Genomic DNA, 14,005 nt, shown 5'->3' on the forward strand with positions numbered 1-14,005 from the left:
TCCAGCAGTTTTTGTCAAATAGTGAGTTCTTGTCCTGAAAACATAGACCGTTGGATTTATCAAACACTAGATTTCTAAGGACATTTACTATTGTGTACTTAACCTATTGTATTGACCCACCACTCTATTTCTTAGCCAGTCCCAATTTGTTTTGATGACTTCTTGTTCAGTTGTTTCAGTCATGTCTGACTCCATTTTGGGGTTTTCTTGGCAAACATATGGGCATGGTTTGTCATTTCCTTCTCCAGCTCCTTTTACAAATGAGAAATTGAGGCCAGAATGGTTAAGTGACTTGCCCAGGGCCACTCAGCTAATGTGTCTGAGGTCAGATTTGGACTCATGAAGATGAGTCTTCCTTATTCCAAGCCCAGCATTCTATCTACTATGCCACGCAGCTACACCTGTTTTGATGATTACTACTTTATAATACAGTTTGAGATCTCCTAAGACTAGACCACCTTCCTTCACACTTAAAATTCCCTTGATTTTAAACCTATCTTTTTTTAAAGCACCAATATTTTTCTAAGTGATTCTATATGGCTGAGGAATTATGGAATTCTAATCTCCAGAGAATCAAAATTTCAGGTGACCTAAAAGCAAGAGAAGGTGCAAATAGGTTTTATTATTCATTGAATGAATGAATGGATGAAAAAGAAACATCTAAGTACTTAACATACTTAAGTGCCAAGCATTCTATTAAGCACTTAGAAATCTAAAAATTATAGTGTGACTTCCCTACCCTTAAGGAATTTATATTCTAGTAAAGGAAGACAATGGCATATAAAATAAATCAATCAATATTCACTGAGTACCTATTATGTGCCTGCAACTGTGCTAAGAGCTGGAGATATAAAGGAAGGCAATGAGTTTATAATCTAATGGGAGAGACAATATATAAACAAATATACACAAAACAAGTTGTTGTTCAGTTGTTTCAGTAGTGTCTGACTCTTTGTGGCCTCATTTTTGGTTTTCTTGGCAAAGATATTGGAGAGTTTGCCATTTTTTTCTCCAGCTAATTATTGAAAGTGGAATGGAGGCAAACAGGGTCACCCTGGTAAATGTCCGAGGTCAGATTTGAACTGAGGAAGATGAATCTTTCTGGCTCCAGGCCCAGCAGTCTGTCCACTGGGTTACTCAGATAAATGCAAAACAAGCTATATACAGGATTTATAATTAAGGAAGAGAAGTTACTTGAATTATTAGGGTTTGAGGAAGGCTTTTTGTAAATAGTAGGATTTTAGTTGGGCCTTAAAGGAAGCCAGGGAAATCAGTAAGTGAAATTGAGGAGAGACAGAATTCCAGGTCAGGAGGACAGCCAGAAAAATGCCTGAAGTGGAGAGAGATGGAGTATTTTATTTTATGGAATAGCAAAGAAGTCAATATCACAGGATTGGAGTACATTGTAGATATATGTAATAGAGTACATTACATAGAGTAATATGTAAGAAGAAAGTTATGAAGGGCTTTGAATGCCAAATAGAGCATTTTTTGTATCATCCTGGAGGCCACTGGAAGTCACTGCAATTGTTGTGTAGGGGGATAAGATGGTCAGACCTGAGCTTTTGAAGTAATCTAGGCATTTGATGATAAGAGTCTGTACCACATTGGTGGCAGGGTTAGAGGAGAGAAGAGAGAGGATTTGAGAAATGTTGCAAAGGTGAAATTGATAGGTCTTGGCAACAGATTGGATATGGGGGCATGTGACATAGTGAGGTTCTGAGCCTGAGGGACAGAAGTGGGGAAGGTAGGACAGGGGGGAGGATTTAGGAGGAAAGATTGTTATTATTCCTCATTTTCTTGGGCGAATTGGATTTAAGTGAGGCTGAACTGCACAAAGTTGCCAGCCTCACTATCTCTTCCCAACTCCTCTAAGTCCAGTGGTAGGACAAAAGTCAAGATGACTGACAATGGCCAGGATGAAGTGAATGACCTTGGCATCTTTGATGTCTAACCAAGCTCTAAGTGCTCCACATCCTGATGGGTGGTACAAATTGTTGTCACCTGATCATTCTGACAGGGAATGTTTTCACATACTTAGGACAGATATCCCCCTAACCTACTGATGGGTTTGAGGCCTGTTGGTTACCCTCAACCTGGTTTAGCCCTTCTGCTGAGAGGGTTTTAACCAGAGTATGACTGCTGCTCTTGCTATAGATTCTTGGAGCCACAGGCAAGAGTTAGGTGAATCGGGCAGATATCAAAAGTGCATGAGCAGTCCCGAAAAGCAAGTCCTCACACCAGAGGTGCTAGCCCTCCTTTAACATCCCATACAACTCAGAGGGAAAGATAATGTTGAGTTTAAGATATCTACTGGACATACAGTTTGAGCTGTCTGAAAGGCAGTTACAAGGACATACAAGATTGGAGGTCATCAGAGAGGCTGGGGCAGGATAGGTAGATTTGAGAATTAATTTGCATAGAGATGCTAATTAAATTCAAGGGCGTTAATGAGATCACCAAGTGACTTAATATAGAAGGTGGAGTGGTTAGAGGATGAGGTCTGGATTAGGAGCCAGGAAAGGATCCTTATTAAGACTGGGTGGCTAAGGAACAGGAGTGTTCGGGGAATTCACAAGGATAACAAAACTTTCCAGGAATAATGGTGTTGTAGAAGTACTAATTGGATCAAGGTTCCCAAAGCAAAAATGCCATACAAGATCTCAGAAAAGGGGAACTTGGCATGTACATAGTGAAGAGAGATAAGGAATGTCTAAAGGCAGATTTTAGTTCCTAGAGGGTCTCTCTCTCACTGGTCCCTTTTAGAGGATTTAAGGGAAGTCGGAGATTAGATACACATTGGATACAACTCTGTTCACTGGTTTGATTTGTAGCACTTGAAGGAGTAACCAGAAACATAACAGCCCAAATGCATTTAAGGAGGTCTGGCAGCATGTCTCACCTTTGCTTATTCACTTTTGTATCCCTGAATGTAATATATAATACATACAGTTGTAATGTAGAGAGTTGTATTTTAATAAATATTTGTTGAATGAGTGAATTAATGCAATGTTTTTTTTTTTTACTGGGTGCACATTGAAGAGCTCCTCCCAGATCCTTTTTCAAAGGGGGGGGGGGGGGGCGGGACTCAGGAAGATACCTTATCATTTTCTCTGGGGCTGAAAGTCAGTAAACATTAAGTGCCTACTATGAGTCAGGCATTGTGTTAAACTCTGGGGATACAAAGAAAGACCTGAAGGAGCTCACATTATAGTGGAGGAAGACAACACATAAAAGAAAAGCTGAAAAGGGGAGTCGCAGTAGGTAGGATGAGTACCTAGCTCTTAGGTATGGGCATGATGAAGTTTTGTAGTTGGAAGTGGGAAGTGATCTAAGGAGGTGTGTTACAAAGTTGAATTTATCTTTGCAGAATGGTCAGTTTCTGTTGATATCCTGGAGATCCGTAAGGGATGAGGTGGATTCCCTGGGTGCTCTCTGTAAAAAGTGTGTGATCTAGAAGGATGTTCATCGTCTAACCTCCACACTCAGCAATCGGAGGGAGGGAGAACCTCGGGGGCAGGGATACGAGCGAGGAGGTGTGAGTTAGAGTTACAGAGTTGAATTCCTCTTGCAAAATGATCAGTTTCTGGAGACAATGAGAAAGTGCAGCAGCAGCCAGGTGAAAAATGAAGGGTCTGCTAGACTCCCCCAACCCCCTTAAACAGAGGATCTTGGGAGAGCCCTTTAATGTCTGACCTTGACTCCTTCCAACCAAAGGGCCGGAGGGCTAAGGGGCAGTGGTGCGGAGGAGGTGTGTATTACCGGGGTGAATAGTCTGGCAGAATTACGTGGCCGGAGACAATGAAGCCGGCCGGTGGAGCCCCCAGTGGGAAAGGGAGGAAGGCGTAAGTGGCCGAGGGTGCCGGGGAGGTGTGAGTTGCCATGCTGATGCTGTCCTGGTCTTCACTATTCCTCTCCTCTGACTCCTTCCCTCTCTTGCCTCCGCCCCCATCCCACCTACTAGGTGGTTTTCATGTGCTGCCTTTCCCCGTTAGATTGTAAGTACATGGAAGGCACTGCCTTTTGCCTTTCTTTGTGTCCCCAGCGCTTAGGACAGAGCCTAGCACGTGGTAGGCGCTTTATAGGTGTTTACGGATTAACTGACTTCTACGCTTTCGCTCCTTCTGCTCACATTAAATTTCTGGGAGAACAAAATGCAGAGGCACAGACAGGGCGCATGCGCAGGAGTCCTAAAGTAGAGGAAGGGGCAGATTTCCTCGAGGAAAAAAGACTTTATCGAGTCGGGCGACCGAATGCGCACGCGCTCCAGATTGCCTGGCGGAGAGGGGCGGGAGGAAGGGGAGAGCGCGAGCTCCGAGAGTGGAAGGCGCATGAGCGGGCCAACTGCAATTCGGTTTGTCTAGAGACCCCGGGGGGAGGGGGTAGGAGTGGCAGCCATTTTGTTGTAGGCTTGCTCTGAGTTGGAGGTTTTTTTTTGACCCCCCCTCCCCCCTTTTTAATTTTTTTTTTTTTTTTTTTACCTCGGGAAGCGGTTGTGGTGCCGAAGGAGACCTCCCAGGCTCGGCTGGGGCCTTGAGACTCGGGAGCCGCGGTGTGTGTTTATAACCGGGTTGTGAAAGAACTACGCTGCAGGCTCCAGGAATGGTGGGAGGGGTCCGGGCCAGTGGTGGGGTAGGGGGATGGGGGGGAGGAAGCGGGCCGAGGCCGAGGCCGAGGCCGAGGCGGGGCCCGCCCGCGCCGGAGGAGGAAGCGGCGGAAACGGCAGCGGCCGCGCAGAGAAGTAACCGCCGCCACTGCTGCGGGCCGCGCCCCCGACCTGAGCGCTGTGCCGCGGCTGCCGCGGCTCCCGCGGCGCGGTCCTCCCGATCGCGGGCAGCCGCTGCCCGTGGCCCTCTCTCTCCATTTTTCCCCTTCCCCGCACCCTCTCCGTGTTAACACGCTGCTCTGCTTTCGGGGGCCGTGGCTCCGGCCCGCCGGCGTAGTGACGGTCGGGGAGGCCCAGGCCCGCCTCGATTTCGGGGAGGGAGGAGGCGGCGGCCGCGCGCCTCCCCTCGGCTCCCCGGAGTTAGGTAGGATGGAGGTAGCAGGGCGACCTTGGCCGAGCCGCGGGGTAGGGGTGCTAGCCTCCCCGGGGGGAGTGAGTGACTGAGTGCCCTCGGGCCGGCCGGGGAGACGGACGGAGGCGCCTGCGAGGTCAGGCTTGATTGGCCCCGGGGGCTAGTCCTGGGCCTGGGGGACGGCGTCGGATCCCATCTGGCGACCTTGGCCTGGCGGGAACGAAGGAGCCGCTTGACTCTCTTGGGAATGTGGACGGACTCTAACGGCATTTGGCTCTAGAACTCGTGGTAATGGAGGCCCCTGGAGGACCCCCCCTTTGAGGAGGATGGAGGATGTTGAGGGGAACCCCGTGCACCCCGAGGAATCCATCGTCTCCATTACTTTCTTGTGTCTATCGGAGACTAAGGCTCTGGGCAGTCAGTGGCTTTGGCGCTCAATTGGGGGAATCGTTCCCCAAGACACCCAGATAGGCAGTCCACCGATCCTAGAAACTAATTGAGAATGGCGAAGGAAGAGAGCCCCGTAGAGTTGTGGGATCAATCACGTTTGATCCGAGAGCCCGGGAGGAAAATCACGGTGTAGTCGTCAAGTCTGGAAGCCAACTTGGTGTTCTCGGTAGGAATGTAGAGTCGCACTGATGCCAGAATTGAAGGCTGGTTGTTTTTGCCTGTGTGGTTTTGGGCTCAAATTGGAGGAAGGCTTTAATTTGTTAATTTTGTATGAGGGACTGGTGAATGCATTTTTTGCGTTTAGTGGTTGTGTAATAAACTCGGATGTCTTTGTTGCGGTTCAGTTCATTTTTTAAATGAACTTTTTTGTAACCTGCCTCCCCACTTCAAGATTTCATTAGCTCTGAAGGTTTTGTCGTAGTGGACCAATCTGTGTGTAACTCTAAAGAAGTAGGCAAACTTAAATTTCTCTGCTTGGTTTTCAGAGTACAATTGAATATGTCTTGTGTGACTGTCATTTTGTCTAACCTTTTTTTTTTTTGTATGAGGGTAGACATAAACATGGAAACAAAGATGCAACTTGGTTTTGAAACTTTTCAAAGTTTGTCTTTGGATGTGCTTGGCTAGTCTGCCAAACAGGTTTTACTGTAGTGTTAAAAACTTGCCCTATCCCCAGTATCTTAAGACCAGAATGTTTTCATGAAACACACTGGAATGTTTGGTGTAGCTGTGGTGCTTCGTTAGAATACCACCTTGCTATCATGTTTCAAAAAAAATCTGATATAATTCTGAAGTGGAATCATTAAGTGTTTATTGAACTACTTTGTTAAAATGACAGTGTTTTTAATAACAGTGTCATTAGATACTGTTTTAAACCTGACACTTTTGCCCCTAGTACCATATCCCTTTAGCCTTTAATTTTCTTTAATATCTTCAGGGAGTATAAATTTATGCTCAAGAAATTAATTGATTTTACTATATAACAGGCACATTTTAATCTCACTAGACCATGTGTTCTATAGTTAATGCTGTTTTTCATCTGTTTTAATTACATAAAAAAAGTTTTTTGGAAATTGTGCACACTAGAGAATTCTGTAGTTATGCATAGACTCAATGCCAGAGATGCTTGTGTAGAAGGTTTATAACTACTTCAGAGTGCTCTAGATATTGCTTTATAAAAAGAAAAGATTAGGAATATTCCTGGCAGTTTTTTTCTTGGTGGCTAGTATAGTTACAGTAAACTTCATTAATTTGAAATTCATCCTAATTCAAGACAAAGACTAAGTTAAATATTTCTGTCATGAAAATATTAAAGGGTGAGGGTGTGAGTCAAACAGTTTTCAAGTTTCAGTTTTTTAAAATATGAAGTTAATTACAGAAGACATTTAATTGGACATACTTTTAGTTTTGCTTGGCTTGCAAAGTAGTAAAACCACTTTTCTAAAAACATTCCATAATTTGAACTTTTGACTAATTTATACTGCCCTTCCTTTAAACCCCCTTCATTGACAGTAAGTTTGGTGTAGTATAAAGGGTACTGGCCTTGGAATAGAAGGCTTGATTTCAGTTCTGACCCTGGCACTTATTTGTGTGACCATGGGAAAGTCACTTCAACCTGCTTGAGTTTTTCTGTAAACTGCATCTCTCTTTGTGATGGAGATAAAACTGCTTGTACAACCTATCTTACAAAATTATTGTGAGGAATATTCCCTGTAAAGTTGAAGTGATATGCAAATGTAAAATATTCCAAATTAATGTGATGTTACTGTATTTCACTTGATTTTTTTTATATAGTTTATTTAGAACTTTTTGTAAACAAGTGCATTTGGTTGTTTTGAAATTAAAATTGTATTGTACAGATGCTTGCTGCTTTGTCTGACTGATTTGATGGGTAACTGGTATGTAGTGGTTTTTTTAGTTAATTACATTTTTCTTTGTAACAGTAATTATCTGTAGGAGTTCTGGTCTATATTATGTTCATGGTCAGTAAAAGCTTATTTGGTTTTAGTGATGGTGTAAAAATTGTTTCAAGGTTTTAACGAAGACTAGTTCTTTTAAAGGAGATGGTGCATTAAAGCTTGGCTCTGTCTGAAAGTTAGGCACTGTGTATCCAGTGTCTACAAGTGTCTCAGCTGGTGACACTTTGTTGGATTGGATTTGTGGTTTACATACATGTGGTTTACCGAAGGATTTCAGGTGTTGTCTTTTATGGTTTTCTTTCCTTAGTTCTTTGAATGGTTGGATTGTTGCTTTATTTTGCTTTGTTTCAAAAAGGAGGAAGGGAAGAAGAGTTGAATGTTAGTATAATCATATCATGAGCTGGATTTTTGTTCCTTTTGTGAAGAGAAGTAATGGAGGGTTTTCCTCTTAACAGTCTTGGAGCTCTTGAGTTTCAGCTATTCATTGTGGAACAGTTGATGATCAATCAATTTCAAGCATATTTTCAGCATTTGCTGACCTCAATTCTCATTTTCTATTTTCTTTTTTGCTTCTAAAATGGAATCAATCAGATTACTTTAAAAAAAATATTTAAGCAAAGGCATAGTATGTGGCTTTTTGCTGAAGGAGACCTGATTTGCCCTTGGAACAAAGAAGATACTTCATAAAAATGTGCCCATAATTGTGGTTCCTTACAGTGCTTCACTGTTGTGTTATAGCCACTGAAATGGACATTCTACAGTAATCTGGCATTGTTTAAGACAAAATACAGATGGAGCAGGCATTAATTATGTTTCATTTTCTTTCCACAGTTAAGTTGGTTTTACAGAATTATCAGGTCTTCAAGAAAAAAAAAATAAACAAACAGGTAAGCTGTCTAGAGCATAATGCTTTTCACTGAGCCTTGTCAAAGATCATGGCTTTTCTCACAGAACTCTACCTGGAAAAATAGAATTGTACACTGGGTGCTCATGGCTTCTGCTCTTTATGTCTGATCTACAGAGTGCGCCATTGCTAGGTAGTTTTACATTGGTGAGCAGAAATCATCCACTGATAGAACTTGTCTGAGAAAAAAATTCATCATGGTTGGTGAATTATTTTAATCCTAAAGTTTTTATTTTTATCTTTTAATATTCTATCAGTTAAGACTTTTCAGTGTAAGAGAGATTTCTAAGTCAAACTGCTAAGAGTTTGGTCTTGGTATGAGCAGCAATTGGCAGGCTGAAGCCATGCCATGGAAGATTTGATTTTTTTCCTTTTTTCTTTTTTGGCATTTGGATTGTGCAGGGCAGGTGATATGGGATGTTTCTTTGAGGAAGAAGTTGTTTTTACTTTTTTTTAGTTGAGATAAAGTTCTTCCCATGATTTCTAAATAAGATAGGATCAATGTTTTGTGAACTTGAGTCTCGCTTTCATTCATAAATCTTGAATGAGACAGAAACTAGTAATTAAAGGTTTAGTTTGTGCTAAGATATTATAAAAGTAAGACTTGCTATTATGTGTACCTTTTTGTCTGCAGGTCATTATTGCTGTGGTTTGAGCTCAGCATGGCTGTAGTCATCCGTTTACAGGGGCTTCCTGTTATTGCGGGGCCTGTGGATATTCGTCACTTCTTCTCGGGATTGAATATTCCTGATGGAGGAGTGCATATAATTGGAGGAGAAATTGGGGAGGCTTTTATTATTTTTGCAACAGATGAAGATGCACGACGTGCCATGAGTCGGTCAGGAGGGTTTATCAAGGACTCCCCTGTAGAGCTTTTTCTTAGCAGCAAGACAGAAATGCAAAATACCATAGAAATGAAACGAAAAAGATTTGATCGTGGAGGAAGAGAACTGATATCAGGCTCCAAAAGACCGGGATCTAGTAGTTCTGGTGCATCAGGGGTTGGTAGCCTATCTAATTTAGTTGAGGCTATTAAGAAAGGAATAAATAAACCTGGCTATGATCCTTCGGATGACCCAGAGGCTGGTTTTCATACCAATGGTACAAGACATGGTATTATGGGGCCAAGAAAAGAAACACGTACATTCAAATCAGATAACCGTTTCTTATTTTTACGTGGTTTGCCATACTCAGCAACTGAAGATGAAGTACGTGCTTTCTTTCCTGGGTTATGTGTAGATGGAGTCATTTTACTAAAGCATCCAACTGGCAGAAATAATGGTGATTGCTTGGTAAAATTTGCTACATCTCATGATGCTTTAGGAGGGCTTCAACGCCATAGACATTACATGGGCTCAAGATTTGTTGAAGTTAGTCCAGCTTCAGAGCAACAATGGATTGACTGTGGTGGGAGTGTAGATATAAAGGATGAAGTTCATTTTAGAAGTGAAGAGCGTTCTCCACAAAGAGGAATAAATGATGCACATTCAAAAAAACGATCACGATCAAAATCTCCAAGAAGAGTGAAAAGACGCTCTCGGTCCCCTCACAAGTATGGATTCTATGTTCACTTAAAAAATCTGTCATTAAGTGTTGAGAAGAGAGATATAAAAAATTTCTTTAGAGATACTGATCTGGCCAGTGACCAGATTAAATTTTTGTATAAGGATCAGAAAAGAACAGGATCTGCCTTTGTGATGTTCAAGACATTGAGAGACTATAACTCTGCTCTCGCCTTGCACAAATTTATATTATTTCATCGCCAAGTTCTTATTGATCCTATATCTAAAAAAACAATGCTGAAATTCATTGAATGCTATGAAAAGAAAAGATCAGGGTCAGCGGGGAGAGAACGACCTGGGCATATTCCAGAAAAAACCTACCGGGAAGGACATTCTGGCCCCAAGCTGTGCATATATATAAGAAATTTTCCATTTGATGTCACTAAAGTTGAGGTGCAAAAGTTCTTTGCTGGGTTTTCTATTGATGAGGATGATGTTTATTTGCTTTATGATGACAAAGGAGTTGGCCTGGGAGAGGCATTGGTGAAATTTAAATCAGAAGAACAGGCAATGAAAGCTGAAAGTTTAAACCGACGAAGGTTCTTGGGAACAGAGGTATTATTAAGACTTATATCTGAGGAACAAATGCAGGAATTTGGTGTGAATATTTCATCGATCCCAGGTGAGAAAATGCAAGATCATTCACAGGCACGAGATAGAGATGAACATTCCCATTCAGTTGATACACAAGGACCATCTGTGCATTCATTTGGCCCTCCTGGAAAATTCCGGCATCCTCCAGAGGATTTTCGTCAACAACCTGACAATTTCCGGCATCCTGCAGATGATTTCCGGCACCCTCCAGACAGACACCCTCCAGATGATTTCCGGCATGCTCCAGACAGACATCCTCCAGATGATTTCCGGCACCCTCCAGACAGACACCCTCCAGATGATTTCAGACAGCCGGATAATTTTAGACCACCACCTGATGATTTCTTGTGCCCACCTGATGATTTCAGAGGTCCTCGTCCTTTCATGAATTTTGGCCCCCCTGAAGGTGAACCTTTTGGCAGGTTTGATTTTGGAAACAATAACATGGGAGGCTTTCCAGAGGGAAGATTTATGTCTGATCCAAATTTCAGTTGCAGCTCAGGTAGAGTAACTCCTATTAAAATAATGAATCTTCCATTTAAAGCAAATGTCAATGAAATCTTGGACTTTTTCCATGGTTATGGAGTAATACCAGAATCAGTTTCAATACAGTATAATGAACAAGGATTACCATTAGGGGAGGCCATTGTTGCAATGGTAAACTATGATGAGGCTATGGCTGCTATTAATGACCTGAATGACAGACCAGTTGGCCCACGTAAAGTTAAACTAATTTTGCTCTAGAGGCTATTAACAAATTGAACTCCCCCTTCAAGTCCCCTACCCCCACAGTATTGGTGCAGCAAAATGCATTTGTATAAAAAAAAAGGTGTTTATTTTTAATTCTATAACTCCCTCCCCAACCTTTAATTTTGACAATTTCTGTGAACAGAGCAAGTTGTAAATAGTGGAATGTTTAGATCTTTTTTTCATGTTTTTTTTTTTTGGTGTGTGTGTGCAAATTGCCATTTAACTTTTTTAAATTTTCAACATCATTATGCTTTTATTCTTTGACAGTGGGAGATAGCACTAATCCTTTAAATGATTTATGTAAATTGTATAGTTTAACTTCAAAAATTGAAAAGTAGAGTTGTAATGTATTTGGGAAAAGGGAAATTTTAATTCCTCCTTTCCATAGTCTATAGTATCTTTATACGAATGTTTAAGGAAATGTTACATTGTTGTTCAGGTATGACATTTTCATTGCTTACCTGACTGTACAAATACAACCACCACTACTAAATACAATGGACTGTATTTAGTCCCATGTTTAAATATTTCAAAATGGACAGAATGTAAACATGAAAATTTCTTCTGTGAAAATCTTATTAGACTTGTTAAATTGTTTCATATGTTCACAGGGATTCTTAAAAGTTTCCATGTTCATTACTTTACAGAATAAAAAAAATAAAGATACAGCTGAATGGACCAACTATTCAGTGTTTACTTGTGTTTGTATTAAAAATGAAGGGGGGAAAAACCCTACCAGCTTGGTATTTGGGGGAATTTTTAATGAAAATGTTAGAACTGTTTACAAGTAGGTAAGTTCAGATATTCTAAGCATATAACACTATTGTTCCTCACAATAACATCTGACACAATTTTTAACATAATCTTGATTTATTAACTACAGGCATGAGTTTAATGTATGAAAGTAATTAGGAACTCTGGGTTTTTTTGTGAGGAAGAATAGACTTACCCAGAGTGGTCTCAGGGCTACGTGGCAGCTTATCTAAATTTGTAGTTAATATTTGTTATTTCTAGTTTACAAACAGATGGCTCTAGGTGTTACTGGTAGGTACTTTAGAGATCAAGGAATAATTTTTTTGTAGAGAGGTAAAATAATTTTCATAAAATCACACAGCTGGGAATGGATCAGGACTTAATTCAGGCATGCATTAATGACCCTACTACAGCCTACTGCTTCTTCTCAAAAATTCACATTACCATAGGCAAACATTAATAACTTAGAAAATTAGGTTTTATTAAAAAAAGTATTCTTGAATATCTTATTCTATATCTTTGGAAGTGTCAAGTTTCTGCCACTTTTGGGCACTGGGTTAATTAATTTCAGTTGCATAGCAACTACATTATAGCATGTAATTCTAAAATATATATAATTTTAAGGCTGCTTTTACATTAGGCCTAGCAATTTCTAAAGGTATCCCTTGCCGTTAGTAAGCAAAGAACGTGTCAAGTAAATTTCTGTATCAGTATTTGGGCTGATCACTTGCATAAAAAATTTACCAACAAAATTTACTATCAAAATTGCTCTTTTAGACTTATTTTTGATGGTGCCTGCAATGTACTTCTGCAGCTTATTTCCTTAGTTTGACAATTTTAAGGTTTTCCTAAAATGAATCCCAGTTCTTTAAGTGTGATAGGTTTGAGTCACTTAATGTTTCTGGGCCTCCTATTTCCTTATCTGGATAATAAGGGGATTGGATTAGATTATTTTCGAAGATTATTTTCAACTCTAAAGATCTGTAATTGTAGTTTTACTGTGGTTTTATATATCAGGATTTCCCCTCCCACTATACTTTAATAAACAAGAAAATATATTCAGTTCAACTCTTAGAAATATTTAAAGTCATTGCATTCAAACCCAGCCTACTTATATATATCTTGATAAAATTTGCAAGAAGCCTAATAAGTCTACTGAAGTATACTTTGAAAAAAATGCCTTTTGAAAGTGACATACAGGTACACCACCAGTACACTAAGGAGTTATGTCCAATTAACTTTTTTCCCCCAACATTCTATTGTGTATTATAGACAATGGCATAAATACATGACTAAAAATTTAAAGCAGGTAGGCATCTGTAAGCCCTCAGTTAAATAGAAGTAGATGATTTGTTAAATGTCTTTTTAAACAAATGAGCAAAGGTCATATAGTGATAGCACATTTATTCTTGTTTAGTGTGTCTAACCAATAGATCTTTTATATTGGAGTAATGAAGGCAACTCTTTGAAGTGAATGTTAGGATTATTAAAAGTATAATTTAGTAGGTTTTTTTTAATCATTTAAGTTTCATTGGCATTTGGTCTGTGTAACTTGAGGGCTTTGCAAACTCTTCATCTGCACCAACTTGGCATCCTTGGGAATTAAATAATTTCAGTAGTTAGGTAAATAATGCTTGGAACCTGAGTGTAATCATTATCCTGTTAAGAAATGTTGAGAGCTGAAAAAAAAATACTCAGAACTAATTTTGAGGTAACCTGATTTATCCTCCAGTGAACCAGAATAAACATAAGCTGATTAGAAAAATGAATTGATCAAAATTGTCAAGATTAGGAATTTTGAGGCACTAGCTTGATACTGCCACAGAAATGTTAAATAGAAAACTTGTTCATAGGGTACTGATACTCAGATTTCTTAAGTTTTTTGATGTTTATGAAATAAGTTTTTTAAATGGAAAGTCACATGGGGCAGAGGGAACTAACTCCACTGTTTAGCTCTGCAGAAAAAAAAGCAATGTTATTTAGTAGAGTTTTAATAAAAGAGAACCTCCCATATATAACTGGCTAACTCATATCTTTAGTACTACACATCAGATT

General features: G+C 40.2%; 1 protein-coding gene across 5 annotated transcripts; it reads left to right on the top strand.

Moving 5' to 3' along the window:
• Positions 1–4,183: 4,183 nt before the first annotated feature.
• Positions 4,184–11,882, top strand: RBM12B (RNA binding motif protein 12B). 5 transcript variants are annotated; one of them, XM_072603558.1, is made up of 3 exons: positions 4,184–4,354; positions 8,219–8,274; positions 8,926–11,882. In XM_072603558.1, the coding sequence occupies exon 3, from the start codon at positions 8,954–8,956 to the stop codon at positions 11,189–11,191; it is 2,238 nt and encodes a 745-aa protein (XP_072459659.1). In that variant the 5' UTR covers positions 4,184–4,354; positions 8,219–8,274; positions 8,926–8,953; the 3' UTR covers positions 11,192–11,882. The 5 variants fall into 5 exon arrangements, with proteins under 5 accessions (XP_072459659.1, XP_072459654.1, XP_072459655.1 ...); XM_072603553.1 differs by having other exon boundaries at positions 4,299–4,552; XM_072603554.1 differs by lacking the exon at positions 4,184–4,354 and adding an exon at positions 4,762–5,306.
• Positions 11,883–14,005: the final 2,123 nt, after the last annotated feature.

The sequence above is a fragment of the Notamacropus eugenii genome, chromosome 4 (genome assembly GCF_028372415.1).
Source record: "Notamacropus eugenii isolate mMacEug1 chromosome 4, mMacEug1.pri_v2, whole genome shotgun sequence".
Classification (NCBI taxonomy): Eukaryota; Metazoa; Chordata; class Mammalia; order Diprotodontia; family Macropodidae; genus Notamacropus; species Notamacropus eugenii.

Bases quoted from the DNA above. Each gene is read 5' to 3' on its own strand.
- RBM12B (XM_072603558.1), top strand. From the start codon at position 8,954: ATGGCTGTAGTCATCCGTTTACAGGGGCTTCCTGTTATTGCGGGGCCT.